Consider the following 13,804-nt stretch of genomic DNA (forward strand, 5'->3'; position numbering starts at 1 on the left):
ATCAAAATCAAACCCCCTGCCCCCGGTCAGTTGACTCACTTTGGCCAAACAGCTTGTAATAATTGCAATGGGAACTGTGTCCACAGATTCTTCACTCAGCTGTTGTTATACCCCACTCTTCCACGTTCTGTACAGATTCTATTTTTATTTAACACTTCTCCTTCGGACGGCAACATCCAAAATGTTGTAATGCTGCAAAGCTACTGCCAAATTCCCTGAACTTGAGAACGTTACGGTAGTCCTAGCTTCAGGAACTCAGTGAACTTAAGAGAACGCAACTTAGGGAAAAAACCATTTCTTATAACAACAAGGGAATGGAATGGAATGGAATCATTCTCCAAAAGAAAGAAAAGAACAGAGCAGTTGCATCTGCAAACTTCTCCATTTGCAGTAAATTCACAACCGAAATGGCTTTTTAAAAAACGAACAAATACCTAGAGGGCACTGTTTGATGTAAGCTGCAACGGACAACAGAAGGTCTATGAATCTGAATTTGGTTTCCAAAGCCTAGAACAACTTGTCCTTAATTCTTTCTCCCTTGTAAAATATGATAGATCTGTTGACCTACTACGCAGGATGATGGAAAATCCAGGAATCAAACAGATCACGAAGGCCTGACTGGCGCTTCCCCTGCTGCTAATGCAACCTAAATTCATGTTTCATACTCTTTGTGTTTCCAAACTCATATTCGTTTGGCTCCATTTGTTTGAAAACAGAGGTGGCCAGTAAATCAGGACTGGGAGTTGTTAGGAGACTCCTAAGTCGCAGAGTTACAATTCGCAGAGTGGTTTAACAATCCATCCCTATTCTCAAGGAACTTGGGAATTGCAGCTACCTCTGTACAGGGGGTGGCGCTGTGGGTTAAACCACAGAGCCTAGGACTTGCTGATCAGAAGGTCGGCGGTTTGAATCCCCGCGACTGGGTGAGCTCCCGTTGCTCGGTCCCTGCTCCTGCCAACCTAGCAGTTCGAAAGCACATCAAAGTGCAAGTAGATAAATAGGTACTGCTCCAGCGGGAAGGTAAACGGCATCTCCGTGTGCTGCTCTGGTTCGCCAGAAGCGGCTTAGTCATGCTGGCCACATGACCTGGAAGTTGTACACCGGCTCCCTTGGCCAATAAAGCGAGATGAGCGCCGCAACCCCAGAGTCGGTCACGACTGGACCTAATGGTCAGGGGTCCCTTTACCTTCCCTTTACAGGGGGAAAGGGATGTTCTAACAAGTCTCATAACCTCTAGCAAACTGGAGGAAACCTAAGTAGTGCAATACTGTAATTGGGAGGCAACCCTCAGACAGTAGACTGCATGAGGCATCCACAGCACTTCCAAAGGAAAACTTTACTATTAATAATAATAATAATAATAATAATAATAATAATAATAATATACTGGGAACTGGGCAGAAAATTGCCAATAATCAAGAGGATTTATCCAGGAGTATGTGACAAGATTGCTGGGGTTTTCCCCCCTACGCGCTTCATTCCTACAACAGTCTGACTAATAGAAGGCTTTCCCCATCTCATTTCCATGGCCGAAAAAGCCTGACCACCAAGATGTCTGCCTGAATGGCAGCTGTTAAAGGCACAGGAGCAAGGCCAGAAGTTTTTTAAGAAAGGTGGCAAACCCTATTAGTAATCAAAAGACAGATTGTCTGTTTAAGTTGATGGTGCGTCCACTGAAATGAAACTAAACTTAAGTAGAAATCAAGCAAAGATAAGGAAATACATCTGTTTACTGTCTGTTCTAGCAATATGGTTCAGTTCACTTGACCATCAGGGTTTTATTTTCTTTGGCTTTTTATTATCAGAAATATATTTGCTTCTCTGCCTACCATTCCAAATATTTGCCTTTGAAGAAGCAAGGCTGAATATTAACCACTGCAAAGTTAACAAATAGCACAGCAACATGAAACATCTCCAAAAGTGGTGTTAAACTTTAAAAAAATTCCAGCGACAAGAATTTCAACTCTACAGCTTCTCTCCCGCCATCACTGCCATCCAACAATCCAAACAGTGTGCTTCAGATATTTATATATATATATATATATATATATATATATATATATATATATATATATCTGTTTACATCCTCCTGGTAATGATTGACAAGTTAGACCTAGTGGCTGTTTTGTGGTGTCTCTTTTTAATTGCAGTGTTGACATTTGCAGGGTTTGGCATGCCTGACTGAAACACACACACACATGGTGTTATGCTAAAAAAACAACAACCTGTCTTTGGAAGGAAGCACAAAAAGGTTGTAATAGTCAAGAGCAGTGATACTCAAGGATTTCATCATGGCATTTTAAAGCAACCCAACCCAACTTCCCAAAGCAACTCATGAATTGGAACGCAGGTGTCCTTGCTTCAAAAACCATGCCAAATATGCATAGGAAAAATATATGCATATTTCAGGATAAAAATCAAATGCAAACAAAAATGTGCATTTTGTGAGAGGGAGATATGTTTAAGGTAAAGGTAAAGGGACCCCTGACCATTAGGTCCAGTCATGACCGACTCTGGGGTTGCGGCACTCATCTCGCTTTATTGGCCGAGGGAGCCGGCGTACAGCTTCCAGGTCATGTGGCCAGCAGGACTAAGCCGCTTCTGGCGAACCAGAGCAGCACACGGAAACGCCGTTTACCTTCCCGCCGGAGCAGTACCTATTTATCTACTTGCACTTTGATGTGCTTTAACCCACAGCACCACCCGCATCCCTGGAGATATGTTTAAAATCATGCAAATCTCTATCTGGTGAGGGTTTTTTTAATGGCGAGTTGATACAAAAATGGGATAAAATGGATTGAATACATGTAAAATCAACATGCACCAGAAATAGACTGGTCCATCTGCATCCCTAAGAAGGAGACAGACCCAACCATAGGTTCCTCAGAGGTTTGCTGACAGCAGTATGAGAACCAAGAATTGCTTATGGTATGAATGCTTGGGTAAGTCCCCCATACTACGGACTTCTAAAGGTTTCATACTGATTGAACTTGGATTTCCTTCCCTGAGAGAGGAAGGATCCTCTCTAGAGAGAATCCTGGAAAATATCAGGTCCAGATTTTTGGCAGGAACTCACAATGCATTCCGTTTAGCAAAGGGTGCATAGAATTTTCTGGTGGGGAAAGTCCTAAGGGATTGGGAATGACTGTCATGCCAATCTAATGAATTTACACAGAGAGAATAGGTACAGAGTTGCCTAATGGCCTTGTAGTGGTGGCTCTTCAGATGGAATTGGGCTAAGGAAATCAGCCCTGAGTGCTCACTGGAAGGACAGATCCTGAAGCTGAGGCTCCAATACTTTGGCCACCTCATGAGAAGAGAAGACTCCCTGGAAAAGACCCTGATGCTGGGAAAGATGGAGGGCACAAGGAGAAGGGGACGACAGAGGACGAGATGGTTGGACAGTGTTCTCGAAGCTACCAGCATGAGTTTGACCAAACTGCGGGAGGCAGTGGAAGACAGGAGTGCCTGCCGTGCTCTGGTCCATGGGGTCACGAAGAGTCGGACACGACTAAACGACTAAACAATTTACTCACTTCAAAATTTACTCACTTCAAAATTTGGTAACCTGGTCCTGCTGAATTTGAGGACCCTCCAGCTCATCCTATCTGGACAACTACTTCAAAGCCCAGCCAATGACAATAGGAAAACGAGAAACCGCGGTACCTATCACAAGCACAGGACACTTGCTCCACAACATCTCTCATACTTTCTTTTTCTGTCCACCTCTAGCCAATATAGAAATCCTTGCTGCTGTCAAGAATACTGCTGCTCAGAGTATCACGATATATTATTTTGAGGCAATAAGGGAGATCAGCAGCTGATGTGCCCTTTCCAAAACTGACCTCTATCCCCACTTCAATGGGGATACTACCAGAAGCGAAGGGGGGAAGGATTCACTTTGAGATATCAATTAAATGTGAGAATCAGCCCTAAGGATCCACATTTTGTATAGGCAACTACAGATGCAATAGGCACATGTTGATGATACAACAGACTGTAACCCCGAAGACCTAGCTTTTAACCAAGATCGACAAAGCTGTAGCTCAGCAATGCTTTGCAGACAGAAGGTTCCAGGTCCAATCCCTGACTTCTCCAGTTAGGAACAGGAGAGACCCAGGTCTAGAACCCTTGTGAGCTGCAGCCGGTCAGTGAAAACCAGAGATGAGGTAACTTTCACATTCATAGAGGACTGTCTTTCTTCATGGGCAACCTTCCAGAGGCAACCAATGGGCAGAGCAAAGAACATGACTCATTGTTCTGTAGGCTATGCTGCAGCCATGTGAATTCAGAGGTTTCTTTCTACAATATAAACACCCCACATCCCTCCAGGAAACCAAGAGACATTATCGAGTTCAAGAGCACTTGCAAAAGCACTTCAAGAGGGTGTGGAGTGGGGCTGGGCCCAGGGGTGAGTCCTGAGTGCCAGACATGGAAGCCTGCATTTGACCTCCCAATCTAAGGTCTCTCTCTGCTGAGCTAGATGGACCACTGTTCTGACTTGGTATATAAGGGAGTTTCCTATGTTCCTAAGCAATAGGGTGTCTCCACCGCTAAACCTCTCAGTTGCATCCTTTGCCATTGCTTCCCCATCAGCTAGGAAAAGCAAGTCTGTTAATTCTGCCCACAATGGAAGGGGCCAAGCAAAGGGCTTTCAGAAAGAACCTCGGTGTGGGTCATTTTAGGTGGAACCATCAGCTGAAACACTAATTGGAATCCTAATTGCAGAGCGCATCAAAGCACTCAGCTGCTGGTAGTTCTTAAGCTTGCCAAGAGGTTTTTCTGCCCTCCCATCCTCGTCGTCCTCCTCATTTACCCCTCCCCTACCAACTGTAAACACAGAGATGATTGCTCACGAGCCGGGGTGGAGAGAAATAAAATAATTATAGGAGCCGGGCATGTTTGCTGCAGGCTTGTTCAAGCCTGGTCTATTATCATCTCTTTCCCCCTGGAACACATCACTGGCAAGGAATTTAATCACTGCATGATTAACAGCTTAGAGAGCAAGAAAGAATAACACTTTAAAAGGAGGGTGTGATCAACAGAGGCGAGCGGGACACATGTTCACGAAGACTGAGCAAGCAGTAGCATTGGCAAAGGCAGAATGAGGCATTCAGCAGATGTGCATGGGTTTGGGGAATGTGCCCCAGACCACAGCTTCTTCCTGCAAATGCCAGGCCTGAGCTGTGGGCAGAGGTTGATTTAAGCACCGGCCTTCCCACCCAGCACTTCAAATGGCACCTACCAAGCAGCCACCCACTCTGCTCTCAGATGCTTACCTGGGTCCACATCATCAGCTCAGAGGTTTCTTTTGGAGAACTGTAGTATGGCCTTGGTGTAAAGGTAAAGGTAAAGGGACCCCTGACCATTAGGTCCAGTCGTGACCGACTCTGGGGTTGCAGCGCTCATCTCGCTTTATTGGCCAAGGGAGCCAGCGTACAGCTTCCGGGTCATGTGGCCAGCATGACTAAGCCGCTTCTGGCAAACCAGAGCAGCGCACAGAAACACCGTTTACCTTCCCGCCGAAGCAGTACCTATTTATCTACTTGCATATGACGTGCTTTCGAACTGCTAGGTTGGCAGGAGCAGGGACCGAGCAACTGGAGCTCACCCCGTCGCAGGGATTCAAACCGCCGACCTTCTGATTGGCAAGTCCTAGGCTCTGTAGTTTAGACCACAGCGCCACCCGCGTCCCATGTACCCTGAGCCAAAAACATGCAAAATTCTCATCAGGGTTTCCCAAACTGGGGTCTCCAGCTGTTATTGGACTACAACTCCCATTATCCCTAGCAAGCAGGACCAGTGGACAGGAATGATGGGAAATGTAGTCAAAACACAGCTGGAGACCCAAGTTTGGGAAAGCCTACCCTAATTCAACGAAACAAGTTACAGTCCCAAGCAAAGCTAAACTTCTGTGTCTGTCTATAAAACTAAAATTCGCCTCCTCTGTTTGCTACTGTTGCCTTCAAACTCTTCAAACACTCCTAAGTGCTGTGCCAGAAATTCCCCCTGCATTTCCCATCCACTTGCAACCATTCTCCGGCAACTGACCCTAAATAAAACGGAAAACTATCAACGAGGAGAGAGAATCTTGGTGTCTGCAGGAGTGTCCTTCCATTTTACAAATCAGCTCCATTCTGCAGTTCTCCCAGATACTTCAGACCAAAAGCCAGGAGGAGACAACATGAGGTAATGCCTCCCCTGGGATTTTTCCAGGTCAGGAAGTGTGGGCAGCTAGGAAGGTTGCGGAGTGCTGGAGAAATCTTTACCGGAAAGAAACACATATATGTCTATCTCTTATCTCAGAACCATGAAATAATCTCAAAACCGCACACTGACCCACGTTATAAAGAAACTCCCAAGCACCCTGAGAATGAGGCAGGAAAATTGAAGCCTCTTTCACAGTGGGGAAAAAGCACTCACAAGAAACTGAATGGGGGGTGTTGAGGCTGAGAGATTCATAAGCTGTCCTACTGCAACCTTAGCAAGTTGATGGCCAAGGCAAGATTTGAACTGGTGGCTTGTGCCGGACCATGATTCATAGGTCTGCACTAGATCTTCAAGGATTCTCATCCTCTCTTCTTCCTCCTCTATTTCCCATAATGCCCAGCCTAAAAAAAACCAGTCAGGTGAGGACTGAGCATGTTCATTGGGCATGGAATGGTGGCTGACTATTGGGGTGGGATGAATGGTCCATTGGCAGCACCCTTAACAAACCACAGTTCCCAGGATTCTTTGGGGGAAAGCCATGACAGTTTAAAGTGGCATAATACTGCTTTAAAATGTATAGTGCAGATGGGACCGGTGAGAGTAAAAAAGGAGCTGCCATTTTTAGCAGGACCCCAAGAGCAGTAGAGCATCAACTTACAGTGGTACCTCGGGTTACATATGCTTCAGGTTACATACGCTTCAGGTTACAGGCTCCGCTAACCCAGATATATTGCTTCAGGTTAAGAACTTTGCTGCAGGGTGAGAACAGAAATTGTGCTCCAGTGGCACGGCAGCAGCAGGAGGCCCCATTAGCTAATGTGGTGCTTCAGGTTAAGAACAGTTTCAGGTTAAGTATGGACCTCCGGAACAAATTAAGTACTTAACCTGTAGTATGCAGGTTCAGTCCTCAGCATCTGAGAAAGATTCCCTGCCTAACATCCCGGACAGATGCTGCCACTCAGTGCAGACAACACTAGTCTAGATGGACCAATGGTCAGACTCTGTATTAAACAGCTCCCTATGTTCCTGTATCTCCTTTTCCAGCCTCAGCCACTATTTCTAGGTTACACTCCTTGCCAAATTCGCCCTGAGGAGTCCCACCTCCTGAGGCCAAGCCAATAAATCTTAAGCAAAGAATTTTAATATGTGCATTCCTTCCAATCTTATGTTAAACATTCCAGCACTTCATATGGCCAGAGTTTTAGGCTGAACAGCCAATTACAGCCTCTTTTTTGGCCTTTTGTTCCGCTCAGTTAATTTTAATCTCAACAGACTTGCAACGAACCAGCTCAGATAAGCTTCTTACAAGGATCTCTGGTTAATGTTGCTATTGTTGGTTCAAGATAGAGTATGAGCCTGCAAACTTTACTGCACTTGACTTCACTGCCAATTACAGTGCGGGAGGAGGGGGGAAGAAAACTTATGAGGGTTTAAGATAAGAATCAATAGGGGCAGACACTCAGATCTGCCCACATTATCTGCAGCCTTCTCTCGGTCCCAGGTTAAGAGGCAGGAGTTGCTAACTTTTCCAGAGAGAAACCATGGCTTCTTTGAACCTTAGATACGAAACGTGCAAAGTCCATTTACAGACTTAGTCCATATATCAAGCTCAAGCTCAACTTCCATGGTGTCTCCACATCACATGGCTTGTGCTAGTTACAGCAGATATTCACTTATCAGGGAAGAAAAGCAGTGAACTCCAGCACACCCCTGGAGTGGAGGAAGAGGCAAGATCCTAGTCTGGTCTGGTTCAGATGGTTCAGTGGGCCCCAAGCTTCTCTACTAGGCTCTCAAGACTTTCAATAAGTGACCTTGGGCTGCCTCATCCCTCCTTCTAACCTACTTCACATGTGAGAAAGGCTAAAATGGGGGAAAGAACTACATATGATGCCTTGGAGGATGGGTGGGGTAAAAACAAAATAAGTAAGGCATAGAAAAGGCTTCCTCAACCTCAGCCCTCCAGATGTTTTTGGCCTACAACTCCCATGATCCCTAGCTAGCAGGACAACTGGTCAGGGATGATGGGAATTGTAGTCTCAAAACATCTGGAGGGCCGAGGCATAGAATCATAGAGCTGGAAGGGAACCCAAGGGTCATCTAGTCCAATGCAGGAATCTCAACTAAAGCATCCATGATATCGTCAGTAGTGTAGATGAGATCCATGCTAAATAAAGACCCAAAGCTTTATTGAACCAGCCGTGCCCCATTAAACATGCCTAGACTTCTTAGTAAATATTGCAGCGTTTTTGGAGCCCAATTAACAGCGCCACAAAACAGTCCACAAAAACGGCAAACACAATCCACCACTTCAGTTCTCTTGATGATTTAAATGTGTGTGTCTTTCGGCCTGCAAATAAAGCACCGATGGGCCAATTTACTCAAAGTGGGAGATGTTATTCAATTTCGCCGCTTTTCAAGCAAGTAAAGGCAAAAGACTGGTGTGCAGGCAGTAGCTTGTTACACCAAGTCCTTACACCTTGGGTTCATTCCATGCCCATATTTCCACCCACTGCCAGCTGTACCTATCCCTCCTCCTCCTCAATCTCTCCTTTTGACAGTCTCCTCTTAACGAGTTTAATGTCTGTCGTGAACATAGGTGTGTTGGGGTGTTTTGTTTGGTTGTGGTTTTGCTTTTGCAAATGGCCATTCCACGTAAGCCAATTCCTTTGAGCAATTCTCCCTACCTGCAATTTTGGTCCTTACGTGATGTGTGCATGAAAGAGAAGGAAAAAGAGTACGCTAAGTATGAAGTTGGCCTGCAAAGAGAAAGAATCCATTGTGCAAAGATCATAGGCCTCTGGACTTGGAAGGACTTTACACATGTAGTCAACGCAGGCAAAGAACAAGGACCTCAATCAGTTCTACAGGAGACTGACTTTTGTTCTGAGCAATTAAAATTCCAATCAGCCCTCTGTGTTCTTCTGCCAAATATCATCAAACTGTCCCCCTTTCTCCTCCCGCCGTACCATGGAACAGTATCAAGAAGTTTTGAATTGCACAAAGGTTACTACTGCGTGTCATTATCTCAAACTTATCACCACTCATGGTGCTTCCATACATCTTATTCTGTTCTGAACAATCCCTGTGATAACTCTTCGTGGAGGTGAGGCAAGGAACCACAAATCCCCCACCCCAGAGTTTAAATCTCAAACTTTTATATGTTTTGGGGATTTTTAGTTTAGAGAAAAGGCAACTAAGAGGCGACAGAACAGAAGTGAATACATTTATGCATGGTGCGGAGAGAGTTTTCCTCCCTCTCTCGTAGCGCAAGGACTCGGGGACATCCAACAAAGTTGAACATTGGAAGATTGAGGATAGACAAAAGAAAGGACTTATTCGCACACTTAAACTGCGGAACTCACTGCCACAAGAAGCAGTGATGGTCACCAATTTGGGATTAGGCAAATTCAGGGAGGATAAAGCAACCAGCGACTACTAACCCTGATGACTATTTTCACTGTGCTGCTTTCCCCAGGAGAACTCGCTCTTTAATGCTCTATATCGGAACAAACTGCAATTCTGGTTCTCCACAGAATTGTTTTCAGTGGTAAAGAACAGGTTTTTGCAGGGAACAAACGCCGGGGCAAGAACACAAAGAAGAATAAGTTCTCAGCTTTAATTAATAATAATTTAAAGTGCGGGCCTGTACCTAGAAACATGGCACAAAAGGAAGGCTGGATGATCCCATAGGTGAAAACAAACACACTGGATAAAAGCTTATCTGGTTAATAAAGCAAACACCTTCCAAAACAGAAAGGCTTATGAATTATAATTCCTAGAGTTCCTAACCATTGACTATACTGATTGGGGCTGATGAGAGCCGGAATTCATTATCATCTGGGGGAGTCACAGGTTCCCCATCCTTGGTATACAGAGTTCTGATCATTAGTGTGTTGAGTTAGCACTATACCTTCAAAGCATATTCTTTCCCCTCAAAGAATTCTGGGCACTGTAGTTCCAGAATCACTCACTGAGTTATAATCCCCAGAAACCCTTGGCAAACTACAGTGCCCAGAATTCTTTGAGGGGGCCAGGATGTGCTTTGAATGTGCTTTAAAAATATAGTGAGTACGTAACCAAAGCTGTTTCTCTGAAAAATCCACCTCTTCCTACTCATTCCTGGGGGTTTTTCCAGCCAGAACTCAGTTCTGACACCTCTCAGGTGGGCGCCATTGCCATTATAAGAGAACATGGTGAATTCTGGCACCTCTTTTCCTAGAAAAACAGCAATGATTCTGCCCTTCCATTACTTCTGGTGGATTCTTGGCATTCTAGCTTCAGGAGAGGAGTTAACCACGCAAGTCTTGAGTGTCAATATTACAGATTACATTACCTCAGGAACAGTCTAAATCCCCGGTGATAAATTCTTTATTCCCCCTATGAGCTTCTCTTAGCCAATGTCAAATACGTATTCCAGAAACATGACTTCTGCCTCTCTGAAACATCAGCATCCCCCACTATCTCTGTCCACTGGGGTAAAAATAACTTAATTATGCTATCAAGCTGTGCTTAGCAAGACCAGGAGACTGACATTAAGAGTGTCAATCACGTTGTCTCCTCATTTTGCACCATACGCATTTTGCACATTCTTTCCTGCGTCAAAAAAGCCACGGGTGTATCAGGGTTAATCATCAGCCGTATTGTTTGTACAGTTTCCCCCATCAACTTAAAAAAAAAAGGGAGATCTACTAAAGAAGGTACGACCTGTCTGGTCTTGCTGACATCTGCAAACATTTACTTCCTGATTCTAAAAGTAACTGCAATGTGCCATTTTTTTTATTAAAAAAAAGAACAGGTCAGTTGCTAACATGAGAGCTTTGCGTACACACGTTCATTGATTCAACAAATGACTAGGACTACCATTCCATAACAACGCACACAAACAGGTATTCGGTTCAGAATACAACTGATTTCTAGTCTTTAAGGGCTTATGCAAAACTTCAAAACCTTAAATTCTTTTTATACCCGCTGCTTTTAACTTTTTGATTCTGCAAAACCAGTTGGGATCGTTCAGTCAGAAGGGCATGAGACTCTTAATCTTGGGTTTGAACCCCACACGTTGGGTAAAAGATTCCTGCATTGGAAGTCCCTGTAACCTCACTTCTCGCAGTTTGAGAACCAGCAGAAGACCCTCAGAGGAGGATCTCAGTGCATACAGAACAGACAAACAACTTTCCAAATATACAGCAGACACAGACATATGGACTGATAAGACACAACTGCACTGATTTGTTAGGTTGCTGTTTTTTAGAATTCCTGAGCCAAGTCAGGAAAGAGGCTGTTAGTGAATGTATGTACACACACACACATATCCTTCCTAGCCTTTTTTGAAACAGAAAACAGCAGAGAAAAAGATGGAATCTGGGCCTCCCTTCTTGTTGCACTCAAACTTATTACTCTTCCAGACCGCTGTCTATCAGTTCTGAATTATTTCAGTAGGGAGGGTCCCGCTGTTTTGTTTTTCAGGTTTATATAACAGGAAAAAAATGAAAAAGCCATTGTGGTGTTTAGACTACTGGGGAAATGCAAGCCTGCATAGGCAATCTTCATAATCACTGCTGCCCTTTACAGAAAGAGGGAGAGGTGGGATATAAATCACAAGCGGAGCAGCTAGTGTAAACTAATGAGAATGAACAGCATGCCAGGGATCTGCTGGATTTAATCTTGAGGCCGGAATGCCAACAGTAACTTGAATCTCTTCCCAAAAAAAACCTTACTGAAAGGGGAAACAACACGGCACATCAGAGAGATGGCAGCGAAAGTTAAAAACAGAGGCATAGCTTCTTTGCTGGTCTTTTGTTAATGTCATTTTTAGAAGCCTTAAGTAGGCCAACTTTTCCAAAAGTTTGAAGAAGAAGAAGAAAAGTCAGCAGGAACCTGGAACTGCTTTTAAAAACAGAAAAGCTAGCAAACACCACAGAGCTCATCGCGCCACACATTTTCCATCAATGGTACCTATTGAAGTTGACCGGGTAAAGGATGACATCTTCTGGTGCTCTGCCATCCCATTGGATAATATAGCTTTGCTCCAGCATCACCACAGGCTGGTACTGTTGGTACGGCACCCCTCTGTTCACACCGTGTAGCCTCAGAGGATGGAAATGGTATACGGCTCTGGCAATTGATAAGGTCAGATTCTCAGGACGCCTGGCTTGAATATAGAGCTGAAAGAGAAAGCGGGAAGAGACCTGTGTTACAGCCAATCAAGCTCAGCTTTCACACATGCATTCAATCAGCAGCATGCCCCTTTCAAGACTTTTGCCAGCAAAGGGCTCTGGGCATCCAGAGCTGTAGCCAATGGACCACTTCCAACATAAATAGTGCATCAGCGACACAAATAGCATTCTGAAGGGTTATTTCTTGAGAGAGAAAATAATCACAGGCAATAGAGATTGTCCCAAAAATGGGAATCACTTAAGCTCAGTTGGTAGAGCATGAGACTCTTCACCTCAGGGTAGTGGATTCAAGACCTACATTGGGCAAAATATTCCCATACTGCAGGGGGTTGGACAATATGATCCTTGTGGTCACTTCCAACTCTGATTCCCCAATGGGAAAACAAGAGAATGGGCAGTGACATGCTACTTGGAAAACAAAAACAAAGCCATGTAAGGTGCCAAAGAAAAATGTGGCCCCTGCAAAATGAGCCAGGATACATTAGCAAAGTTTGGGAGCTGCAGGGAGTGGGAAGAAGGTAGATCATGATCAACTGGTTGGCCTTTGGTTCACCAAGGATTTCTGTTCCCAATTGTTCAAGAATAGCAACAAGAGGGACTTTTCAGCCACTGAGAAGAAGCCTTCTTATCCTTAGTGCTGACTGGAGCCAATCAAAGTGAAAGGAGGTGAGGATTGGCTCCTAGGGTCATTCTGGAGAAGGCTTGTCGGAGAGCACTGAAGAGCTGTTCTGTATGCTAAGCGTTTAAAGTAAAGGTAAAGGGACCCCTGACCATTAGGTCCAGTCGTGGCCGACTCTGGGGTTGTGGTGCTCATCTCGCTTTATTGGCCGAGGGAGCCGGCGTACAGCTTCCGGGTCATGTGGCCAGCATGACTAAGCCGCTTCTGGCGAACCAGAGCAGCGCACGGAAATGCCGTTTACCTTCCCGCCGGAGCGGTACCTATTTATCTACTTGCACTTTGATGTGCTTTCAAACTGCTAGGTTGGCAGAAGCAGGGACCGAACAACAGGAGCTCACCCTGGTGCGGGGATTCGAACCGCTGACCTTCTGATCGGCAAGTCCTAGGCTCTGTGGTGTTTAACCCACAGCACCACCCGTGTCCCTATGCTAAGCGTTTAGGAACATTGAAAACACAAGGTGCTTCTGTTTCAAGAGAATGGGGTGTCAGTTTTGTTATGTCAAATGGAATGCCAAGGAAAACACAGCTCAAGTCACTCCAAAAGAAGATAACAAAGCACTCCAAATCACTTGCCCATGTATGTGCACAGAGGGGGGAAAGCCCAGATTCAACTGGAGGAGGCACGCAGAGATCTGCTCTAAGCATTGCAATGCATCCCTAATCATTATTATTCTAGAATTGTAAGATTGCTGTATAAACTTAGAAGGTTATATAGCATGGCTGTGATAATCAAGAAGGG

The 13,804-nt window shown here is 44.9% G+C and overlaps 2 protein-coding genes across 3 annotated transcripts in view; both read right to left on the reverse strand.

Annotated features, from left to right (window-relative positions):
• CEMIP (cell migration inducing hyaluronidase 1) overlaps window positions 1–13,804 on the reverse strand; it is a 166,420-nt gene that overhangs the window by 117,623 nt on the left and 34,993 nt on the right. The gene's annotated exons all lie outside the window — the stretch shown is intronic.
• LOC128401389 (cell surface hyaluronidase-like) overlaps window positions 1–13,804 on the reverse strand; it is a 77,556-nt gene that overhangs the window by 29,230 nt on the left and 34,522 nt on the right. Inside the window, exon 16 of the mRNA XM_053364361.1 lies at window positions 12,166–12,374. Coding sequence (XP_053220336.1) covers window positions 12,166–12,374 — 209 coding nt within the window. The remainder of the gene's footprint in view (window positions 1–12,165; window positions 12,375–13,804) is intronic.

This window comes from Podarcis raffonei, chromosome 14, assembly GCF_027172205.1.
Source record: "Podarcis raffonei isolate rPodRaf1 chromosome 14, rPodRaf1.pri, whole genome shotgun sequence".
In the NCBI taxonomy this organism is placed as follows: Eukaryota; Metazoa; Chordata; class Lepidosauria; order Squamata; family Lacertidae; genus Podarcis; species Podarcis raffonei.